General features: G+C 47.5%; 1 protein-coding gene across 2 annotated transcripts in view; it reads right to left on the reverse strand.

Annotated features, from left to right (window-relative positions):
• PDE8A (phosphodiesterase 8A) overlaps positions 1-25,691 on the reverse strand; it is a 2,218,572-nt gene that overhangs the window by 14,961 nt on the left and 2,177,920 nt on the right. For both annotated transcript variants that reach the window (XM_086958243.1, XM_086958242.1), the window contains exon 21: positions 4,917-5,046. In XM_086958243.1, coding sequence (XP_086814369.1) covers positions 4,917-5,046 — 130 coding nt within the window. The remainder of the gene's footprint in view (positions 1-4,916; positions 5,047-25,691) is intronic.

A 25,691-nucleotide genomic window follows, 5' to 3' on the forward strand; every position in this document is an offset into this window, starting at 1 on the left:
AGCCAGATGCCTCAGCTGGGCGGCAAAATACATCACGGGTTTCCTGGAAGGTAACTTCTTTTGGAAGGTGATCATTATCCTCCTTCTTGCTGAATGTGTATGAATGGACATTGCGTATTAATCAAAGGGTGACAGACGTGTCATCTAGTGTGGAACTAGCTGAATTTGAGTGGTATGAGACTGCTGGTGGAGTGTCCTCTGAGAATCAGCCGTTTAAGTGCACGGAAGCTTAGAAGCTCTGGATCTCCGAGAAGTTACTTGCTGATTTTGTTTAGTTTGCCAGGTTTGTTTCCACTTTGATATGGTATGTCCCAATGTAAAAATTGAGAAGATATGAACTCTTCCTCAGAGAAGGGTTCTAAAGATGTAGGTTGAAGTCACCTGACACCACAAGGTTTGAGGTTTGTTCTTTCAGATACCTCAGAATTTCGTCTATCAGCCATCTTGAGGCCTTGGAGCTATTTTTATTGTGTATATAAACGCTGCCAATTACCACCACAGTTTTTGGAATTCTGGAAATAAATTATAGTCCTAATTAAGTTTAGGATAGGATAGGATAGGATGTTGATTTGTAAAGCGCGAATTGTTGCCCGAGGGCGTCCAAGCGCTGAAAACACCAAAACCGACCAGAGAAAAAAACACAACAGAGGGAGGAGAAAAATTAGACTGGATGAAATAGGAAGGTTTTTAGTTGTTTGCGGAAAGTCGTGTGATTAGAGTTGGATCTTAGGTGCAATGGGAGGGAGTTCCACGCCCTCGCCGCGTTATAGGCGAAAGACCTACCTCCAGATCTGGATCTCCTTACTCTCGGAGTGACTGCCAAGAAGGACTGGTTGGATCTTAGATTCTTATTGGGCCTATAGTGAAGGATTAGGTCCTGTGTGATCATGGGGCCAGAGTTCCAGAAGGACTGGTGGGATATGCACATGGCTTTGAACAAAACCCTTTGGCGTACTGGTAGCCAGTGAAGAGAGACCAGCCCAGACCTTACTGACTGTCTGCGAGGGATGTCAAGTAGCAGACGTGCGGCGCAGTTCTGCACAATCTGTAGCCTCCTCAAGGTGGATTCCGGGGCTCCGAGGTAAAGGACATTATTAAAATCGAGACGAGATTGAATCAGGCCTTGTACCGCTGCTTGCTTGGCTTCCATGGGAAGGAGGGGGAGAATTTTCCTAAGCATCTTCATGATGCCGAAGCAGGTAGCCGAAAGTTTGGTGGCTTGTACGCCAAAGGAGAGAGAGTTGTCCATCCATATTCCCAGACTTTGTATGTTGTTTTTGGGAGTAGGTATGGGGCCCATACTGGGTGGCCAAAGGGTGGGCGGGAGGCTGGGGACCGAGTTGCCGAGGACCATGAGCTCGGTTTTATCTCCGTTTAATTTTAAGGATGATTGGGACATCCAGGATTTTACCTCCTCTAGGCACTCTCTGAGGCCGCTCTGTACAGAGAGATTGGTCTCCTGTGTCAGGGAGACCACCAGCTGCGTGTCGTCCGCGTAGGAGATGATCTTAATCCCAAACGGACGGACGACATCAGCTAGTGGTCTCATGTACAGGTTAAAAATTGCCGGGCTCAGAGAGGAACCTTGGGGGACGCCGCAATTCAAGGAGATGCTGGTGGAGACTGAATCACCATCAAACACTTGGAAAGATCTATCTTCCAGGAAGGACCGGAACCAGGTCCACGCTTTGCCCTTAATCCCGACCTGGGCCATACGGTCCAGCAGGGTGACATGGCTGACCGTATCGAAGGCCGCACTGAGATCAAGGAGGATCACTGCCACTGATCCTCCCGGATCTAAGATTTTCCTGGCCTCCTCGGTGACCATGAGGAGGGCGGTCTCGGTCCCATGTTTAGGTCTAAATCCGGTTTGGGTGGGATCCAGGAGCAGATGGGTTTCTAAAAAGTTGGTAAGCTGGAGGTTTATGTATTTCTCCAGGACCTTGCTCGCCCAGGGGAGCAGGGATATTGGGCGGTAGTTGCTCATATCTGTGGGGTCTAGGCTGGGCTTTTTCAGCAGGGCCTTCACCATGGCCTGCTTCCAGACTGTGGGAACTATGCCCGTGGAGATGGAGGTGTTTAGGACGTCCCTTAGTATGGGTAGAGTGGTTTGTGCAGCGGCCATAATTATCTCTGGGGGGGCAGGGTCATTAGGAGAACCGGATTTGACTTTGCGTGCTAGAGACTCCAGCAAGACAAGTTCCAGTGGAGGAAAATGGGACAGCGTGGGTGGTTGAGGATTGAGAACAGGTTCAACGGGGAGTGAAAGTGTAGTGAACGGAGGTGGGTTGGTCGGGGGGAAGGCCGAGTAGATTGAACTAATTTTCTGATGGAAAAATTCGGCAACTTTGTTGCAGTGGGAAGTGGGTTTGTCCACTGGTAGGCTGGGAGGGGGTTTGGTTAGTTGTTTAATGATTTTGAAAATTTCCTTCGGTTTGGATTTTGCAAGGACAATTTTTTCCGAGAAGTAGGAGGCCTGGGCTTCCTTTATCTGGCTTTTGTAGTTGCTGATAGCTTCTCGGTCAGCGAGTTTGAATGAAGCGGCTTGGAAGAGCCTACACTTGTTACTTGATATATATACGTTGCAAGGCCACTCTTTGAGTCTCCTGGAGAAGGATAATATCAAAAGCTTGCAGGTAAGATACAAATTCTTGATATGTTATTTTGCCTGGTAGGCCAATGATGTTCCAAGAGCACAGTCGTTGAGATCCTAACTGTTGCAGGGGGAGGAGAGACCAGCTACTTAATGGTGAAGCATGTTGGTCTGGAAGAAGAGCAATTTTCCATACTGAGTTTGTGCAATCATGAGGCAGGAGTGGGATGAGGCATCTATTGAGGATGGTGTTTCGTCGAAGATTTGTGAACATGTCATTAAATGTTGACCGTTCCATAAGTCCGTGTCTGACGAGGAGAAGGATTTCTGGATGGTGACGGATGAGTTAAGTATGGACGATGGCAATTTGAGCAAGAAAGAGGTGCTACCCAAAAGACTGAGGGAGCATGTGGTTAATTTAGCCCACAATGGACATTTGGGGCGGAACAGGACTAAAACAAGTGTCAGCGAGCATTATTGGAAGTCTGGAATGGACCACATTGTGGATTCTGCAGTTAGAGACTGCTTGCAGCATGCATGTTGTGGTAAAAGCAAGGCTGTTAGGACTGCTCCATTATCTCCTGTTGAAGTACTCCAGAGACCCTGACAAAAGTGGTGTTGGAATGCTGGTGGCCCTTTTAATCTTTTGCTGAGGTCACAAAAGCTTGTGATCATATTAGTGGATTACCACCCGGGTGCTGATCGAGTTTTTGAAGGAAGAATTCTCACAAGAAGGGATTCGTACATTTATTGTGATTATTGTGGTTCATGTCTGTATAAATGTATGGGTGTCACTCATCAGAAAACTGCCTTGCATTGGCCCCAGGATAATCGTTTGGCAGAGAGTATGACATTGTTGATTAAAATATGTGTATAGTGAGCAGTACAAGGCTGATGCTCACTGAATGGTGTACTGAAAGAGACCTTGTGGCCCACAGAATGACAGTAAATAATATACTTACAGGCAGTACACCTTTCCAGTTGCTGACGGATAGGCCAGCTGGAACCTAGAAGCAGCCTGAATAGTTGCATAGTAGGTGCAAGAATGGTACAGTGTTGAGCAACAAAGTGCATATTAAGATCCAGAGGTACTAAGGCAAGTACAAAAGTAGGTTTGATTGAGTGGATGGTGTTAAAGAGAATGACTGGGGTTTGGGGGATAATGTTCATGTGAAAAAAAAACAGTTGGGGGAAAAAGGATGCATCAGGCTATTTAGGTATTTTACTGGCATAGAGATCAATAAGAATGTTGTCAAAGTGGATACTGGTGATGTGTGGAATATGTCAAGGTGAGTCAAATTTGAAGGGGAGTCTTAGGAAAGGAAGGTAATTGAAGAACTGTAAAGTCTAGTCTAATGATCGATGGCTGCCACGTCAACCTGTAGCACTTAAGGTATAGGTTTGCGATTAAAACCCTTTTTGTGCTTATATGGGATTAGTTCTAAATTTTGTTCTGTTTTATAGTTGACTCGTATGTTGTCAACAGTTGTCTATGCTACTTTTTTGTTTTCCTTTACTATTGCTCTCGAGTAGAGTCACCATATCACATTGTGTTCTTCCATTTCTGTTGAAGGAAGGGGGATGTGATATCTCTAGTACTACTTCAAAATTGTAAGGATGTCTCTGTGTTAAAGTATAGAATGTTCACAAGCGGATTCTGGCACTTGGATAGAAACCTGGTGGCATACTAGACTTATGGTGTAATAGCTACCATATGGCCGATAAGTACTTCGCAACGTTTAAGGCATGGATCCTTTATTTTTCAAGTGAACACTGCAGTGGTCATAGCGATTGCTTGGTGGTTCAAGCAGTATAGACACTGTTGCTAGGGGGCATCGGCATACATCTTTTCGCTGTCTGCAGGATGAGCAGTTTTTGAACACAGAGCTCTACTTGTCTTCCCTCTGGCCTAGAAAAGGGACACATGACCCCTTGACACAACTCATTGAAAACGGTAGCTGTAGTGGGGGCTGACAGAGATCAAATAGACAATAGAGTGCCCAGCACATTCAACTAACTGGCTGAAGTTCGAGTCCTTTCAAATGAGGAGAATATAATGCTAAACAAACACTGTTGTTTGTGCCTATGGACATTTGAACAAGATTCAGTGGTATTTAAAGTTAGTGGGGAGTTCCGGTATGACGACAGGGAATGAGCGAGCGCTGTGGGGACAGAGGAACTGGGTGCAGGTTATAGCTAGAGATCACCACCTGGCGCATGACCCCTGCTACTGCAGTCACAACACAGTTATCACATTTAGATGGGAAAATATACAACTCATTTGCATTAATCACGATGGAAACCTTTGCAGATGTTTTCTTACCGTCCCAAGCGTCAAACATATCTGTGATGAAGTAATCAATGAAAGATATTTGGGACTTCGGAATGCTACATGTGTTTCTGTCAAAAACAGGCATGACAACAGGCAAACCTTGTCTTTTTTCTTCCTCAGTCTGCAAAGCAACAAGAAAATTATTCTCATAATGTACTTTCTTGTGCATTACCGGGTAAATATTTAAAAATTATACTCTTTATTGGCATTTCTCGAGACATCTACCCAAATTCCATTTTCATTATTAGGATAAGACATAATAAATCAGAGACAGTAGCACAAACTGTAGAGTACTGGCATCATGTGAGTTGGCTACACCATAATCTTACACTTATGTATTCATTATAAAAGCGATTTAAAAATATATATAACAATGAATGCCATTTTACGCGCAGGCATAGACAAAGGCAAAAACAAGTGGTGCATGGCACTCCTGTTCAATTAAAAATAAATAAAAATACTAAATAAATCTCCTGAGACCTGAAAGAAGTTGGGCAATCTCTCCTGTGATCGTTGTGTTCCGCTGTATAAAAATCAGTGGCAGCTCCTTCGATATGGCGGAGGAACAATGCCTCACTGCTTTTAATCAGTGCAAGCAGAAAAATAATATAACTTTGCATTATTATCATTTTATACTGCTTCCTGCTGCTCTGTGGGCGGGTGGGGTTGCTCTGATCTTGGAGCAGGGCAGGGGAGGAGATGTTTGCCCACTCCTAAGTGCACAATGACTGTTTGATCGGCCATCTCGGGCCTCTTAAACCAGTCATACACACTTTACCCGTTCTCCATGCAAGCAACATTATAGCCTGCATGGAGAACAAGCCCAGGCTCCCATTCCCTGATTGAGCATCCAACCAGGACGCACAAAAACAATCACAACTTTGCATTGCAGTTTTGGGATTGGCATGGGGAGCCTGGCTGCCTGCCAATCACAACCCTGCAATGCAGCATTGTGATTGGGCAGTGAGGCCTGGATGAGAAGAGCTGAGAACGGCAGGAGCGGAGATGCGGGACAGGCACAATGGTATATAGATATTTTTTTTTAAATATGCGTAACCCTAACGCAACCCCAACGCAACTCCCACGTGCCACCCACGACGGGCCGGCCACCCGCGAGCCATGCCAACCGCCGCTGTTAAAAATGACGCACTTAATTATTCTAGAGACCAAAACGGAGTGCAATGAGAGTCTATCTAATCTCTAGATAACAAAAGTTTAGCTATCTTTGGATGAAGAAATTTACAAAAATGATTGAATACCAGTGAGATGGACACTGGTTATATGTGTGACAGCGCATCTGTTGGCAGACAATTATGTGACAATCCCCCAGGAGAGGGGTTTCAGCTCTGCCCACATGTTGTGAGTCAGAAATAGTGTATTAATTGGGCAGAACGTGTGTGCTCCCACAAATAAAAGTGATTGCCCCCCACACAGCTATGATCATTTTGTTTATTTATGTATCTAGCTGTCTAAGCCAGCAGAGTATGGCTACCTGAGCATGTTGCACTCTCACATTGTAATGCTATTAAAGTGTCTTAGATAACTAAATCGTTAACGGTGTTTTCTCTGGCAGCAGCACAGATGGGACGAGGGCAGTCATTAAGCCACGTGGATTTGGAGTTCTGGCTTGACAGCGCAACTGTCATCTGACCTTTTAATCTACTCCAATATATTCTACAGATCTTTGCTTCCACACAAACAGATATTCATTTCCGCGAAATCTACGTGTAATACTTATTACCATGAACACCCTTTAAAACCAGACATTTTCGCATTGCCAATACTTGTGAACATTTTCTTCATCAGACAATCCATATCACACTTTTTAAAACGGATTTTCTCATACTATTCTTTGATTGGCGGTTAATGTATAAAATGTGTAGATTTTCCTTCTATTAGACCCACCCTACCTCCACAAATCGGTATGAATTTTTGCAGAAAAGGCAAAACAATCGTTTTCATTTAGGTGATTTGTCAAAATGGAGATTCACCGACCTAGGGACATCAGCCTGATATTTTCCATGTTTTATCCAAATGAGGTTTAGCCATAAAAAGGCATAGCATCTATACAGGTACCAGCTTATGCAGATGTGATGAAACGCAAAATGGGGAGGAATTGCAAGATTGTCTCAACATCCTAATTTTTTAGAATACATTTAATGCCTAACCTGAAGAAATCTTAAGAAGCAAGTATGAAATATATTATGTGAGCTAAGAACGCTGAGACATGTTCCATTCCTGAAAAGGACAAATAGTCATAGTCACTCTGCCATGATACTTCATCAGGCCCACACAAGGAGCAGTTAGAGAAGAAAAGGTTACCTACCTACTGTAGCAACATTTTTGGTGGATTTTACACATTCCTGCAAATTGTTCACTTTATGGATAACTTCGAGGTGCTAGAACGGATCCGGAAACCTTTGATCCCGGCAATACTTTTTCAGTACCACCAGGTGGCGCCATGCAATTGCAATCACAGCTTCATCCTCTTCATGTGTGCGGCAATCAGACTAGGTATGGTGCGGACTGGAACGCAGCCATCAGCTACTTGCATATTTTCTGCGGCCCAGAGGCATGCAGAAAGGAACTGGGGGGCAGATGTATCAACTTTCTGTTTTGCGAGTCCTTTATAGCAATGTTCACCGAATCACAATTAAGGAATCGCAAAATGGTATGTATGTACATTTCTGCTAATAATTAGCGATTTCTTAAAAATCGCTAAAAATTCTGAGAATAAATTGCGATTTCTTATTTTGCGAATTTCGCAATTTAAGAAATCGCAAAAAAAGTGAAAGTGCAATGCTGGAACAGGCTGATGACATCACAACCAGGAAGTTGGAGTGATTGCCAGCACCTGCTTCCCTGAGCCACACCCAGTGGCAGTTGGAACACTGTTGGGAGGCAGAGCAGACCTGTTTGGAGTGCAATGGAGTCACATAACCCACAGAAGGAAATGTCTGGAGACAAGAGGAAAAGGAAGCAAACATTTACAGAAAAGGAACAAGAAATCCTCATAGAAGAAATGGTGTGTAGCCATGCGTTACTTTTTGGAAAGAAATCCTTAAAAGTTCCTGAAGCAAGGAAGCGAAAAATTTGGTTGGCGATCCAGGAAAAAGTAAATTCAGTAGGAGTTAGCAATCGAACCATTGATGAAATAAAAAAAAGATGGTATGAAATGCATCAAAGATCCAAAGATAGGGTTGCAGAAAGGATCAAGGAGGCAAATAAACCTGGTGGTGGTACATCAACATCAGACCAACCAACACCCCATGAGGAACTAATTGAAACAACCCTGCTTCCAGAGAGTGTAAGTGGAGTGGCTAACATTGATAGCTCTGACCCTACACCAACAGCAGAAGGTAAGATACATGCAAAGAAGTGTATTACTTGTTTGAAATGCATGTGTGTGTGTCCTCTGCAAGTTGTAAGTGTGAGGAATGTGGTAGTCCAGTGAGACTGTGGAACATGTAGGACACAATGCATCATGGGATATGTAGTGCAATCATAATTATGTAGACATGTACATCATAGGAACACAGTAAATAATTGAGAAGCAATTATAATGGTAGAAATGCAGTATAGTCGGGGCGTGGCCAAGGCGGCGAACATGGCGGACGCAGCCTAAGAGAGCTCCGTCCCGCCGACGATGTATCCGACATTTATCCTACGTCTCCCCAACCCTGAGACGTCTCAACTAAAATATATTGGCGTCGGAAGTGGCGGGGAAGCCCCGACGGTGTATTGCGGGACCTCGGACGCCTGCCCAACGGCGTTCCGAGACCTGAAGTGGAGAGGCCTACCAGACCTGCGGAAGCCGGGACCTCGAGTCCGGGTGCATCCGGGCGGAAGTGCGGCGCAGCCGGGACCAGCGGAGAGCAGTGGCCGGACCCTTCCGCCTGACACACTGAGGCCCGCAGTGAGTAACTCGTGCCTTGCAGAGGGCACGGAGCTCCCGACACTGCCGCTGCCGCAGCCAGGACTCAGAGGCTGTGCAGGCTGCGTGCTGGGGAAATGCGGGAGGGTCCGGGTCAGCCTCGATCGGCGGTCGTGTCGGACCGCAGGGGGGGACTGTCGTGCTGTGGACACTGCAGAGACACACTCCTGTGTCCCCCCCGCCCTCCCCCCCACCGGCAGGTCAAGGATGGCGGTGGTGGCGCCCATTGCAAAAGAGGTGGGCGCGATGTTCTAAGCCCAGCAGCGACCCTGCATTATATACGCGGCGCGCCATTGCGTGCCCTTCTCTCGGCGGCTGAATCGGGCCGCGGGGGTGGTCACCGAGGACGGCGGGCCGGGATGCTGAAACCTAGGCCCTGAATGGTAACGAGCCGGCGGTGACGTCGAGGGCCCAGTGACTAAGGCGGACGATCCGGCGTAGACCCAGTGCCTGCCGGGCTCTTCGAGGGGGGCGACTGTGCCCCTGGAGTGGCTCCTGGACAGAGTTGTGACACAAGTGCCCACAGCATTGGACATGGAGTAATCGCTTGTGGCAAGATTAAGGAGACACTGTGCCACTGGGGCAGGGAGAAGTGACACCACGAGCGACGGCGCAGACTGCCCTGAGAGCGGAAGATATCCTCCCCAACGGCTCGGAAAGCGGGAAGGGCCCGGACGCGGCACTGTGACCAGAAAGGTTGGAGCGACCGACCTACAACCCCTGCTGTGCTTTGAACCATGGGCACACATCCAGTGACAACCATGACGAGGGGTGGCAACAGTGGAGGGGCCTTGAAACAGGGCACGATCGATAAATTTACTGGGCCAACTGGAGGAGCCGGGGCATCTGGAGGCCCTCAGGTATCTGGCCCGGACAATGCAGCCCTAATGGCAGCGATAACGCAATCCAGAGACATGCTAGATGCGAAAATAGGGGCAGTAGGAGCTGACGATACTTTACTGCATCAGGACATGCGCAACGCTGTAGCCCGCATCACTGAGGCTGAGACCAGAATTACAGGTGTGGAGGACGACGTGCCGACACTCAAGAAGATGGCCAACATGGAAGGGATTCAGAAGGGTCTTGTACTGCGAGCTGAGGACGCGGAAGGACGTGCTCGGCGGAACAACCTGCGGTTCATGGGATTTCTGGAGGGCTGTGAGAAGGGCGACATGGAGGCCTTTCTGACCCAATGGTTGGAGGGGTGGCTCCCTCAGGAATCCCTTTCACGCTGTTTCATAATTGAACGCGCACACCGAGCACTGACCCAAAAGCCTCCGGCGGGAGCTCGCCAGCGGCCTGTGATAGCCAAACTGCTCAATTATCACGACGCGACACAATCCTGCGACAAGCGCGAGTGAAGGAGCCTTTGCTGTTCGAAAACCATAAAATCCTCATATTCCCAGACTACACCAGACTGGTTCAGCAGCAACGTCAGTCATTTACCGCGGCTAAGGCACGGTTGAGGGGCCTCAATATCCAGTATGCCTTGCTTTACCCGGCCCGTGCTTTACCCGGCTACGTGTGATCTTCCAGTCCCGGACTCAATTCTTTAACACTCCGGAAGAAGTTTTTGCCTGGACGGATGAAACGGTCCGCATCAGAGTAAATACCCCTCCGGGTCGAGACTCGGATTCATCATCCACGGCGGAGCCCCCGAGGACTCCCTGGCGATCGCGGAGCAGGAGTAACTGGAGGTCACGCACCAAGAAGAATCCTCCTTCTAATGATGGGGCGGCGGAGGCGACCGAAACTACAGACTCTCAGAATCCGGATGCATGAGACCCAAAGACACTTGGCAGACTATAGACACGAGCCCTTGAGAGGGGTATGGGGCGGACATCCATCTCTTGGGCGATGAAACCTTTTGCAAATCATCGACTATTACACTTATGCTATAAGTAACTGGGTAGCTATGAGACGTGGGTTGGGGGACGGGGACGGGAGGGCGGTCGAAACCCCTCAGTTAGAGGAGTTTGTTCAGTGGGGGGTGATCTCTAACCTCCCGTTGGGGGTCGGAGATCATCTATACCACGACAGGTACTTCAATATTACTGAGGTATGGGGTGGGGGTAGGAGGGAAGTTGAAAGGGTGACTGGGAACAGGGTGGGGTTTGGAGGGTTTGTTGGGTGTAAGTTGAAGGGGGGCAAGGGAGGGTGGGATGTGTTAAACTGCACAGTGTTCTTTCAAGTCCAATTGAAGCGAGATGTGTGTGTGTGGCCCCGAAAGCTTGGGTCGTTTTCTTTTCTGCTCATGAATGGCGGTTGACACTTCTGAATCAAGCCTACAGAGGGCATTGATACGTGTTGTGAGCTGGAATGTACGGGGAATGCTGGACAGGATAAAGAGAGGGGCTGTCCTGAGACAAGGGAAAAGAGACAGGGCTGATGTATTACTGTTGCAAGAGACTCACCTTACGGGTTCTAAGACCCTCAGTCTATAGCGCTATGGATTTCAGCAAGTATATCATGCAGGGTTTGTGGGGGGATCTCGAGGAGTAGCCATCTTGGTGCACCGTAGGTTGTCCTATACTCATGAGACTCAGTGGGTCGATGCGCAGGGCAGGTAGGTGTTTGTGCAGGGCAAGATAGGCACAGAGCTGATAGTCTTCGGGAGTGTTTACGCCCCACCTCCGCTGCAAGGTGCCCTTATAGAAAAATTGTTTAGTGTGTGGGCCGAGATACCAGATGGTATGGCGGTGGTAGGTGGGGACGGGAATGATGTGATGAATGCACGGATGGATCGACACAGACTGGGGGATGGGGTGCTGTCAGATGCACCTACTAAACTGAATGGCATGGTGAGAGGGATGGGATGGGTAGATGCATGGCGACACCAACACACCCAACATCGTGAATACACATATGTCTCAGCAGTACATAAGTCCTTCTCCAGAATAGATTACTTATTTGTCCCCCATGCCTGGGTTGGGAGGGTGGATGCCACGACCATACTACCGCGCGGCCTATCGGACCACTCTCCGGTAGCGATTGACCTACTCCTTGATAGGAGACGGTAGCCGTTCAGATTGCGCCTCTCCACGTGGCATCTACAACAAGAAGACTATCAGACCCACATGAGGGAGGCTATTGCTAACTACTGGAGTGATAATGACAATTCTGATACAGATGACATGACTCTCTGGGAGGCACTGAAGCCCACGCTTCGCGGGGTGGACATTACTTGGTGTGCGGCAGCCCGCAAGACACGCAGGGAAAATATAGTGAGGGCCGCGGATCGAGTCAGTGACCAAGAAAGAAGATGTCATGCTGACAGGGGTGAAGAGGATGTGAGACAATTACTGCTGGCGCAGCAGTCGTATGCCTCCTTGCTGTCGGATGAGGCTCGACAGCTGTGGTTGGCGACTCAGAGTAGGATCTACCAGTGGGGCGACAAATCCAGCTCGATGCTATACAGACTCTGCCAAAGCACTTTTCACGCGCAGTCCCTGCCATGTCTTCGAGATGAGAGGGGAACACCCATGACGGCCCGACAGATCTAGCGGCCGGCTTTGCACAGTATTATGAGGCCCAATACGCCCCTCGAGAGCTTCTCTCGGCGGAAGACATTGACAAATTCCTGGCTGATCTCCCGCCACGATCAATCTCGGATGAAGGGCGGGCTCGCCTTGAACTCCCTTTGTCGGCGGAGCAGCTGGCTACAGCCCTCGGGGAATTGAACGTGGGCAAGGCTCCCAGACCCAATGGGTTCCCTTGCGAATTTTTAAAGAAATTCCACCTCCAACTAGGTGCGTATTATGGCAGGGCGTTAGAGGCAGCTAGAGAGTGTGGCCGACTCCCGAGAGACTGGCGACATGCTGAAATAGTAGTCTTCTGCAAGCCGGGGAGACCTCCTGACCGACCCGAGTCCTATAAGCCAATCTCATTATTCAATACCGAAGCGAAAATATTGGCGAAGGCACTGGCCAATCGCCTTCTCCCATACATCACTGATCTTGTCCACCCGGACCAGGCCCGATTTATGCCCCATAGGGCAACACAACATAATATTAGGCACGCGCAGGTGGCGGTGGAGGTGGCCCGTGCAGCAGGGATTCCTGCGGCTCTTCTACTGGCCGACATAGATAGGACCTTTGACTCGGTGAGTTGGGTCTATCTCCGTGCACTCCTGTCCCGTCTGAATATGGGACCCCACTTTTTATCATACCTACAGCTATTGTACACGGATCTAACGGTGTCAGTGAGAGTGGCTGGGGCAGTGTCCGATTCCTTCTCCATAGGGCGGGGCACCAGGCAAGGATGCCCCCTCTCGCCCTATTTGCCCTGGCTATGGAACCATTGGCGGCATGGGTCCGAATCGACGCACAGATGCGGGGCATTGAGTGGAGAGCGGGACCCTTTGATAGAATTGCACTCTATGCTGATGACGTCCTATTTTTTCTTACAGACCTGAACAGATCTGGGCCACGGGTCCTCGATATCATGCGAATTTATGGGGAGGTGTCGGGCCTCCACTTAAACCTGCGTAAGTCAGTGCTGTGGGTTCTGGGGGAGCGTCGTGGCCTAGGATCCTGGGCAGCGGCATTGCAAGAAGCGACGGGAGGCTTTAAATATTTGGGCGTGTATCTGACAGACTTGCGCGGGGTCTCCTGGACGCGCAACGTTGTACCCGTATGGGAGCGTGTCCGCTCAGACATGGCTACGTGGTCCCGCATGCCCCTGAATGTTTACGGCCGATCCGCCATATTTAAAATGGTAGCCCTCCCATGTCTTTTATACCAATTACAAAACTATCCATACCCGATTCCACCGCAATGGTTCAGGCAAGTAAATTCGGCACTCAGTCACTTTCTCTGGGCTGGGGGAGTGGCGCTCCGCACATGTTTCCTTTCCACATATTGTGGCGGCCTAGCAACGTCAGACATCCTGTCCTATTATCAAGCTTCTCACCTATTGATACTAAATGAGTGGTGGTATGGGGATCAAGGTGATCCGGCCTACGCCCTAGAGAGGTACCTAATGGATCCTGACACGCTACATGTCCTACTCTATTCGGCAGTTAGGAGGAAGAAGCTTCCAGTGGTCACTCAAATAGTGTTTCATATATGGCGCGGAGCACTCCGCCGCATGGGTTGGTGGAACAGGCTAACGAGGGAAACCCCATTGTGGCAGAATGGGCAACTACTGGCATTGATGTCCCTACAGGGGTTCCGTGGCTGGGACGCTATTGGCATCTCGGCCATAGGCCACGTCGTCAAGGGCACGACCCTTAAGTCGTTCCAGGAGATGCGGGACGAGTATGACATGCCCCGGACCCAGTTCTTTTGATATTTACAGTTCCGACATGCTATCACGCCCACCTTAAAAGGCCTTGACTCCTTGCCCGAGTTTAGCCCTCTGGAGGCCAAGGTATTTATGGGGGTATTGGAAAGTAAAAAGATATCATCTATCTACCAAACACTAGTTACACACTGTTCAACTTCCCTAGACACTCTGTGAGCCAAGTGGGAGAGTGATTTGGGTGCATTTGTGGAGGAAGACTGGAGAGAGGTGCTTGAGGCTCCGAGAGGAGCGGCCATTGCAGTATGCCTGCGCTTCATTCAGTTCAAATATTTACATAGGGCCTACTATACCAGGGAACGACTGTGGAGGGCGGGCATGATTGCGTCCCCGGATTGTTTGAGATGTGGCAGAGAGAGGGGCACATTTCTACATACAATATGGTCATGTGGAGGCCTACAGAGGTTTTGGTCGGGAGTGTGGGACTGCCTGGATGAGGTGTTAGGTTGGGAACTCCCCCGCACGCCACAGCTGGGTCTCCTTCATGTACTGGAACAAATAGGGGGCAATATCTACAAAAGACACTTGCTGTTGTTGGGCCTCACTGTGGCCAAGAGAGATGTGGCCCGAGCCTGGAAAGACCCCAGGGCCTCCCTGTTGGGAGTGTGGAAAAGGGGACTAAACTTTTATATGGGACTGGAGCGCCCGATCTTCAAAGCCAGGGGCTGCCCCCGGAAACATTATAAGATTTGGAGGAGGTGGGCAGATTATAGAGGACTGTGACTGGAACCGCCACCACGAGATGACCCTGAAGAACGAACTTTAGACACTGAACCCGGGTGATGGGGTGTACACACTACATGTTACTTGATATACCATTTTACTTACGGACTGCTTAGTCGCTGTGCAGGGGGGAAGGGGGGCTTTGGGTGGGGGGAGAGTGGAGGGGGGATGTAAGGTAGCTATTTTCATTTAAATAGTTGTTTGAATTACCTACACTGTAATTATCACTTTAATGCTCACAGCTTCTCCGGTTCTCGGGGCGCTGTGCTTGTCATGCAACTTTTCAACAACTCAATAAAATTTTGTTCAGAAAAAAAAGAAATGTTGTATAGTGATAGTGATTTTTTGAATTCATCAAACTTTATTTGACTGAAAATGCACATACAAAAACATACTCATATGTCTCACTCTACATCCACAGAACAATCAAGGGAATCCAGGGAGTTTGAGGGTGATGATTCACCTCCCATTGTCACATCTGATACTGAAGGAGGAGGCACTGATGCAACTGCCCTTACTGAAATTGTGCGCAGAAAGCGCAGACATGTAGCTCCTCTGCCACCATTGGAAGAGGATGATAATGTAGATGGAGGTACAGTACACAGTGAGCCTGACCCAGTGTGCCCTCGTGACTCACAAGACCAACCCCAAAGTCACAGGAGTACACGGTCAAACAGGTTGCAGACATGTAGGAGCAGCAGTGGGCAAATGGAAGCAGGTACAGTTTTTGCTGGTCTTGAGCAGGATATGCTTCACGTGCAGCGCCTGCAACATAAGGCCCTCAGATCAATCAACAGTCAGCTTCTAAGATTGAACAGAAATCAAGAAGGCATGGCTGCATCAATTGATAAACTGTGTCTGACCCTGGAACGTACAGAGAATGCACGCAACAAGGCTGCCAAGCATGCACATATCAGGATGCAAAGCTATACAAAAGCAATCAACCGGATAAGTACTGTCACAAGCAACTTCACCAGGCACAGCATTAACATGCAGCGTGAAATTAGCCAATGCACCCAGACAATGGCAAACAGCTTGGACAGAACCTCTGCTGTAGAAATTTTGCAAACCACAAACTCAGGCGTAAGCGCTCTCAATGCTTCAGCTGAAAGTGAGGACACCTCCAGCAGGAGCAGTAGAAACCCCACACCAACTATTCTCTTGACCCAGCGCAGAAGTGGAAGGCGTGCTGGCACAGCACATGATGAAGAAATCATACAACCACAGGAACATCCTGCTCCAGGCCGCCAGCGCAAGAAGTGACACTTTAACAACCATTTCATTTAGCATGACTGTATTGTGGAACATGGCTACATGTTACATTTGTGCTTCTTTTCATGTACTTTCTTTTAAAATGAACATTATGCAAAATGCACTTCATTTTGTGTGTTGTGAATAAAAACAACACTTGCATAAAAATGAAATGTGTAGTTTTGATTGTCTTACCTAAAAGTAATTCTGTGTAATCTCAGACCGTCTCTGACGGCCAGCCACAGCTCCTACTCCTGCAGCAGCCCTTCTAGGTGGAGGTATGTCATCATCATCAGATGTGTCAGACTCACTCACTTCAATGGCTGGGCCTTTGCGCATGGCCATGTTATGCAGCATCGCACAGCTAGTTACAGGTTTCAGGACTGTACTGCAATGCACCTCCACTTTTGTGTATGCATCTGAAATGTGCGTTCAATGACCCCACGTGTTGACCGGTGTGCCCTGTTGTACCGTCTTTCTCTTGCAGTTGTAGGGTTCAAGTATGGTGTTAGGATGAAGTCACAAACTGAATAGGCACTATCACCTGCATGGATGGAAAAAAAACAATTGATGTGTATGTTCCATTTACAAATAATGGATGGATGGATGCATGGATGTTTGCATGAGTGTGATTTACCTAGCAGGTATCCCTCTCCAAACTGTCCAGCACTCAGGCGTCTATGAATTCCGCTGTGTCTGAAGATAAAGGAATCATGTGTGCTGCCTGGGTACTTTGACACTATGTCATTGATGATATATTTAGCATTGCACACAATCTGTATGTTGAGAGAGTGGTAGCTTTTCCTATTACGAAATACATATTCTATGGCTGCTGGAGAAGTGATGGCAATATGAGTTCCTTCAATGCATCCAATCACATGGGGGAATCGTGCAATTTGATAGAATTCCAACTTGGTTTCCTGTATGGCTTGTTGGGTGTTTGAGAAGTATATGTGATGTTGAAGCCATTGCATTCAGGAACACATGAAAAAAGCGTGATAGGTCACTTTGTGACACACCACCAACCTCTGCAATTACGCTTTGAAAAGACCCTGAAGCCAAAAGGTGCAGTGAGCACAATGCCTGCACATGAGTTGGAATTGATTGAGTTCTGCGTGTTGGATGCTCCAAAAATGGTTTCAATTCATTAATGAGGTCCAAGATGGTGTGTGGATGAAGTCTGTATTTGTCATAAATGTCCTCTTGAGTCTGCTGGAAAGAACTAGTTACTTACCTGTACACTATGGTTCTCCAGTATTATCTTTCATAGATTCACATGCTTGTATCTTCCCCGTCGTCATGGTGGGAGTCTCCCGGTAAATAATAATCATAGCAGTAGAAGAAAAACTGCCTGAAACCATAGAGTAGAGAAACCAGAGGGTAACCTCTCCTCCTCATTATGTGGCCCAAACTACAGCCAATCAGCAACCAGCCCCAGCCTACACCATTCCCAGCAGAGCCACCATACCTCAGATTTCCTACCGCCCAAGAGTGAGCTATACAGGAAAACCAGAGATAAAAGGCGGTCTACCTAAAGGAAACGGGGAGGCGGGCGGGCGCATGTGAATCTATGAAAGATAATACTGGAGAACCATAGTGTACAGGTAAGTAACTAGTTCTTTCTCCAGTATTCAATCTTTCATAGATTCACATGCTTGTATCAGATTAGATAGCAGTTCCTGTAGTTAGAGCGTTTCCAGGCTAGACCCCTTTCCTATCTCGGGGTTGTGTGCCATAAATTGCTTCTATTACAAAAGAACTTTCCACAATACCAAGGCATGATCAATTAAACATTGACATCATAATTATTTGCGTAAAGAGAAAAGCATATTATACAGTAAACAGAAATTTGCAGAATACAAGTCATAAACATGTACCTTATTTAAAGAGATGTCGCAGGACTGCCTGTCCCACTGCTGCATCTGCTTTCCATTCCGTGTCCAGACAGTAATGCTTGGTGAATGTATGAGCAGTCGACCAGGTTGCTGCTCTACATATGTCTGGAAGGGGTACTCCTGCCAGCAATGCAGAAGACGTCGCCATTTCCCGTGTATCATGGGCACGGACTTTCCTGTCGAGAGGTCTTCCTGCTTTCTCATGACAGAAGCAAATAGCGGAAGCAATCCATCTGGATATGGAGGAACGTGAAAGGGCCAGCCCTTTTCTGACCCCTGAGTAAGCAACGAACAGTTGGTTTGATTTGCGAAAGCTTTTAGTCTTTTCAATGTACAATTTTAGGCATCTGCCGATGTCCAAAGTATGCAAAGCTTTTTCAGCCGCCGTGGATGGGTTCTTAAAATATGTCGGCAGAATGACAGGTTCATTTAGATGAAAATAAGAGGGTATTTTAGGCACAAATTTAGGGTTGGTTCTTAGCATCACCTTATCCGGCTTGAATTGAATGAAGGGATCCAATATAGAAAAAGCTTGTATCTCGCTCACTCTTCTGGCAGACGTGAGCGCCAACAGCAAAGCCACCTTCCATGACAAAAATTGTAATTCTGATTTGTGTATGGGTTCGAAGGGAGCTTTCATCAACTGCGACAATACTGTGTTGAGCTGCCATGAAGGTGGAGGATGCTTGACAGGAGGAAACTTCCTGAACAGCCCTTTCAAGAATTCCTTGATTAGCCTATTAGACCACAAGGAAGGGCATCCTGGTGATCTTCTATACCTGGAAATTGCAGCTAGATGGACTTTTATAGATGAGTGAGCCAGTCCTGATCTGGCTAAATGTAGTAAATACGGAAGGATTTGCTCAGCCGAGGACGTTAAGGGATGCAGTGCCTTAGTCATGCACCAACTACAGAATCGCTTCCATTTTGCTACATATGTCCTGTTGGTAGACAGAGCCACAGAACTTTGCAGTATTTCACGACATTCTGGGGTGATATCTAGGGACCGGAATTCGTGCTCAAAAGGTTCCAAGCAGACAATCTTAGCGAGGTCAGTTGCGGATGAAGTACTTGGCCTCTGTTCATGGAAATCAGATCTCTGGTTATCGGGAGCTGTATTCTCGGTTCTACCGACAACTGCAGAAGCTCCGTATACCAGAACTGCCTCGGCCATGCCGGGGCTATCAGTATTATCTGGCAAGGTTCTGCTCTCATTTTCCTTAGTAGTCTGGGAGTTAAGGGAAAAGGAGGGAAGGCATATGCAAACATCCCTGTCCATCTGAGGTGAAGAGCGTTCCCCCTCGAATCTTGTTGAGGGAATCTGCTGGCATAATGACTGCATTTTTTGTTGCTCCGAGTCGCAAACAGGTCCAGACCTGGTTTGCCCCACACTTTGAAAATCCGATTCAGCTGGATCTGGTTGATTTCCCACTCGTGGCAAATGTCGGATGACCTGCTTAACCGATCCGCTTTTGTGTTGTCCACTCCCGGAACATGTTCTACTTGCAGCGATATTTTCTGACACAATAGCCATTTCCAGATTCTTTGTGCCAGAATCGACAAGGGTTTTGATCTCGTTCCACCCTGTTTGCGCAGGTAAAACATTGTTGTTGTGCTGTCTGTCCGCACCAAAACCGCTGAACCTTGGATCCTGGGAAGGAAAGCCTGGAGGCCCAGAAAGACTGCTTCCAATTCCAAGAGGTTGATGTGACGTTTCGCCTCTTGAGGAGACCAAAGGCCCTGAATTTCTAGGTCTTGCAGATGAGCCCCCCAACCTCGCAATGAAGCGTCTGACGTCATGACGTAGCTTGGTGATTGTGGTTCGAAAGTGAGGCCCTTTGTTAGGTTGCTCCTGATACCCCACCATGACATTGCCCGCTTGATCTGATTTGTTATGACCAGCTTGTCGTCGAAGGAACCCTGGGCTTGGACCCACTGCTTGTCCAGGGCTTCCTGTAACGGTCTCATTTGCAACCGGCAGTTGGGGATCAGCGGAATGCAAGAGGACATCATTCCCAGTAATGATTTGAATATCCTGATGGAAGTGAACTTTTTTGCTGCTAGGGATGCAGTCAGATTTAAGATTTTCATTATCCTTTCCTCTGAAGGGTAAGCTTTCAATTCTTGTGTTTTCAAGATTGCTCCCAAGAACTGTAGAACGCAAGTCGGGACAAAGGATGACTTTTCCTTGTTTATCCGAAGACCTAGACCTTGGAAGAGATCCATGCTCATTTGTAGAGATCTTCGCGTTGCTTGGAACGATGGTCCTTTTATCAACCAGTCGTCCAAGTATGGGAACACCTGTAGACCTTGTTTTCTTAAGTGCGCCGCTATAGGGGCCATGCATTTCGTGAAAACTCTGGGGGCGGATTTCAGTCCGAAAGGTAAAACTCTGAACTGGAAATGGCGCCCCTCCACCATGAATCGAAGATATTTTTTGTGCTTTTCGTGAATCGGAATGTGGAAGTATGCTTCCAGCAGGTCTAGAGAGACCATGTAGTCTCCTTTGCGAAGCAGTAGCAGAATTTCCTGCAAGGATAGCATACGGAAAGAAATCTTTTTTATGTATGTGTTCAGATCTCTGAGGTCCAGCACCTGTCTCCATTTCGATGACTGCTTTTTCCTTATAAGGAAAAAGTGCGAATAAAAACCTGTTCCCCGCTGGTTTGGTGGTACCTCCTCTATTGCTCCTTTCAGAATGAGCGATAAGACCTCTGCTTTGAGAGCCGTTAGGTGTTGATGAACTCTGCAAAGGGGTGGACGATTTGGAGGTTTTTGCGAGAATTCCAGGGTGTGACCCTGTGTAATAATGTCCAATACCCATCTGTCCGATGTTATGGACTGCCAATACGGGAGAAACTGAGAGAGGTAGTGGAACTGGTTGATCTGAAGCGGCAATAGAGGCGCCTGCGGAACATCACTGTCTGCGCCCAGAGTCCTGCTTTCCTCTGGCTGCGGACTTTCTCCTTCCCTGCTGCTGGAAGGAAGTGTTTGAGGACCGATATTGTTGGTTGGAGGGGTACTGATGGTAGCCCTGCTGGTTATACGGTTGGTACCGATTAGATTGATAAGAGGAACGTTGTTGTTGAAAGTGTCCTCTGGATCCTCGACCGCGAAAGGACTGATAACGGCCCTGTTGCAATGATCCCAAGGATCTAGCAGTGTCGGTATCTGCTTTTATCCCCTGCAACGCCTCATCAATCTGTTTTCCAAAGAGACTTTCTCCATCGAATGGCATATCCAATATCTTAGACTGGACTTCCGGCCGAAAAGACGTAGCCTTGAGCCATCCCTGCCTTCGTAGGGTTATCGCCCCGGCCATTTGGCGAAAAGCTAAAGATGATATGTCCATTGCCACATCTATGGACTCCGACGCTGCTCTGGCTCCATCTTGAAGAATGGTAGTTGCCTCCTCTTTCTTGTCCTCCGGAAGGTGCGACAGGAAAGGCGCGATGTCCGACCACATCTGTCTATTGAACCGACTCAGCAGAGCCATTGCGTTGGTAGCTTTGATGGAAGCCGCTGCCATCACCGCAAAGCGTTTTCCTATGCCATCCATCTTCTTGCACTCCTTATCTGGGGGCGCCACGCATGTGGCCATCGGGTTCTTGGAGCGCTTCTGGGCTGCTTGAGTCACCACCGAGTCTGGACGAGGATGTCCAATAAGGCATGCTGGAGCCTTCTCTACAGCGCGATACTTCTTGTCCAGCCTGGGTATGGACGCTGGGACTGAAGCTGGATTCTTCATCAATTTGAGTCCTTCCTCCCAGATATGCTCAATGATAGGAATAGCTCTTACCGACTTCCTGGAGGACTCCTTAAAGTCATAAAGGAAGCAATCGTTTTCCTTTACTGGCATAGAAAGCTTGAACCTTGTAGCCGCTTTCTCCATCAGGTCATGAAAGCTGGCTATATCCGCTGGAGGAGAACTTGATTGAGGCAAGGGAGACGCCGGAGACGTTGGAGCGATATATTGGTTCCATTCGTCTCCCACTTCCTCGTCCTGAGCAATTTCTCCTTCTTCCTTCTCATGATCCGACTCATTCAGGTCATCACGAATTGTAATTACGTTTTGAACCTCCTTCCGAGGAGGGGGAGGTGGTTGAGTTATAGGCGCCTCTTTAACAGGTTGAGAGCTTTTCTCAGAGGCCGCCGGAGCATTATCTTCTGGAAAACGACGATAATAGTTGTCTATCATACTCCTTAAGTCGGATATTAAAGAGATTGGTACCGACATTGACTCATCTCGTGCAGGCGTATCCACTTCCTCCTCATCATCATCATAGTGATAGGCATGGTGGAAAGACTCATATCTCATTTGGCCCCTGACCGGCCGGTCTGTGAAGGCATAGTCCTCCTGTTGATCTTCCTCATCAGTGTCCTGATGCTTAATATGGAGCTGCGAAGGACTGTACGCCGCTCCAAAAGATCCTTCCTCCTCCGATTCCTGGCCATCTAGAATGGTGGAAGGTAGCAGAGGTGATATCTTTGGCGTTGAAAACTCTCCTTTTCTGCTCGTCAACCCCCCCGTCGACGGAGCAATCCTTTTAACAGAAATGTAAGTTGACGTTATTTTTGTTGGAGAAGACATCTTCAATGATTTATCCGCCGTCGACGGGGTCGTCGACGGGATGCTCGTCGACGAAGATCTCGCCGTCGACGAAGACTTAACACTCACCGTCGACGGAGTCGTCGTTGTCATCGTCGTCGACGAAGCTGTCGACATCGAGACTGTCGTCGTCGTCGACGGACTGGTCCTGGTCGTCGACGGAACGGTCGTCGTCGCCATCGTCGACGGAACGGTCTTCGCCGCCGTCGTCGACGATCTCGTCGTCGATCTGACTGGATTTTTAACAGATCTCGTTGACGGAAGCGACGACGGAGCCCTCTTTTCTGAGGAAGGCTTGAGAGGAGTTGGAGGGAGTGAAGTAGAAGGTTCACCTTCCTTAGATTTTCCTGCTTTTTGCCTCACATCTCCCTTTTCCTCAGAGGACCCTCTTAACTTCTTAGAGGAGTGTCCCATGGCTTCTCCTTCAGATTCGGAGTCATGAACCTTCCTTTTCTGAAGCCATATTAGGAGGCGCCCTTCCCTATCCCTCAGAGTTTTGGGAGGGAAGTTCTGGCAGTACTTGCAGTCCTTAGGGATATGCTTGGGGTACAGGCAGTACAAGCATTCCTTGTGAGGATCCTCAGAAAAAAGCCTGGCCTTGCCACAGGATCTGCAAACTCTGAAAAGACTCTTCTTAGAGCTTTCAGACATCGTGACTGAAGTAATTCCAACAAGAAAAAACAGTACCTGAATCCAGCTGACAAAGGTCAAAAGTTCAGTGAAGAGAGAGAAAAAACTGAGCAGAGCTCAGGGAGACTCCTTCTCACACGAAGGCGGTTAGAAATCTGAGGTATGGTGGCTCTGCTGGGAATGGTGTAGGCTGGGGCTGGTTGCTGATTGGCTGTAGTTTGGGCCACATAATGAGGAGGAGAGGTTACCCTCTGGCTTCTCTACTCTATGGTTTCAGGCAGTTTTTCTTCTACTGCTATGATTATTATTTACCGGGAGACTCCCACCATGACGACGGGGAAGATACAAGCATGTGAATCTATGAAAGATTGAATACTGGAGAACAGCGTTATGCGCAATCTGAAGATCCTCTCCTGTCTCCTCTGTGCAAGAGCTTGTATGCGCAGCCTCCTGGCTATCAGGTATAGTCCAGCCATTTTGGAAACCAATTCTGTGCATTCTGGGTGACTTTTCAAAAAATTTTCAGGTTACCACCTGATTGTACTTGGTCTTAAATGTGATTTCTTATTTTGCAATTTTAAGGAATTCGCTAATTGCGATTTTTTCTTACATACACTTGCGATTTCTTAACTTGCGATTTCTTGATTGCGATTTTCGCAAAACTGAAAACATGCTAAATAAGGATTCTCAGAATAATTCTCAGAAAACCATTTATCGCAAAATAAGAAATCACAATATTTGCGATTTCTTATTTAGCAATGCAATTTTTTTCATACATTCCATTTCCCGTTTCAATGTTGCAAACGCTGCTATTTATTTATCTGCTCCTGGGTGTTTTGAGGACGGCAACATTAACAGCATAGGCACATCTGCATATCTAGGAATCCAGGGCCAGATGTATCAAAGGGGTTGACCCATTCTGTGTCTATGGGAAACTGAGTTCACACATATGGCATATGGCCCTTAATTACAAATGAAACTAACTCATAAGCGGAGAAGGGAGGGTGGTAAGTTGGAAGTTTTCTCTACAAATATGGGTTCTCAAGCTAAGTAACATTTTCTTATAGTCGATACTTCTCTCAGGTTCTTCACCTTATGAATGAGTACCAAAGAAATACCATTTAAGGCATCCACCCTACCTTTTGGCATACTACTGTACTCTCATGGGCTTAAGTTGTACCCGTCTGCTCTAGGAGGGAAGAGGATAAAGGGTTAAGACCACATTAGATCGCAGCTACGTTTCAGAAGTCCAATCCGGTCTGCTGCTTCCAGATCTACTCCCTAGTGCACCTCCGCCCCCCATGCTGCCTATTTTACTGTAGGCAAAGGCTTCCATTCATGTACGACCCCGGTGGCTTCTCCTATAGAGTATTGTTCTCTTAATCGATTTGTTTCTGCTTTTAAACAAGGCACGTTACAGGTCTTTAATGTTGTTTAAGCACCATACCACCGGACATCCTGCCAGCTTTGATTTTATGTTACACATTTTTCTTTACCTTGGAGACCCTGGCACAAGTTGTGATATAATATTGGGGTCCCTTTTGTCTTCTGCAGAGGTAAGAAATATTTATGATCATATTTGTGAATTATATTTCCAAAAGAATCAATGCTGATTGTGTGGGCATGATCTCCATCCTGATGGTGATCGAAGTTTTGAAGGAAAAACTCTCCCTACTTCTGCATCAAAATACATATAACTAGTGATATTCATATGGCTATAATATACTAATGTATTACAGCCTGCTGTTTTTGGAGAAACAAATAACAAAAATTGGTTAAAAAAAGCAATATCCTCCCAGAATATGGGACTGAGTAGTGGTAATTAAGCAGCGACATCATACAACAAAGCCCTGCGGAAGTACCCATTACAGCTTGCATGACCCGTGAGTAAGATCAAGTGGCCACCATGTAGAAATAACCCAGTAGGACGGCCCAAGTAAGAAAAGCATAAGCTTGCATGACCCTCATGGAGTGTACATGAATGTCAGGTGGAAGGTCTTGTTTGGTCCAAAAACTTTAACAATAAATAAATAAATACCATTTTGTTTTACATCTCTGGGACTTTGGGGGGCCCTTAAGTGGGGTGACGCTCTTCTGCTCCAGTGGAGGAGCTGCCCCTGCAACGTCGTTCTTGCACAACCAATTTTCATATATGTAGTTCCAGTATCTGCTCTCTAAAAAAGACCAATGTGTCCTTAATTCACTCCGGGTTATCTCTAATTGATTCATTCCGAATCTGTTAAACCAGGTTTTGATGTATTTAAACCAAGGTATCCGCCCCATTTCGTCTTGTATTCTTACTTCTATAAAAGATTGCCTTAGTGGTATTGGGGTGTTACCAGCCCAAACCCTAAGCCAATAAGCCAGTGGTTTAAAAACTGTTATATGTACTATATTCTTTAGGCCAAGGGCTAATCGCATGG

This window comes from Lissotriton vulgaris, chromosome 2_1 (assembly GCF_964263255.1).
Source record: "Lissotriton vulgaris chromosome 2_1, aLisVul1.2, whole genome shotgun sequence".
NCBI lineage: Eukaryota > Metazoa > Chordata > Amphibia > Caudata > Salamandridae > Lissotriton > Lissotriton vulgaris.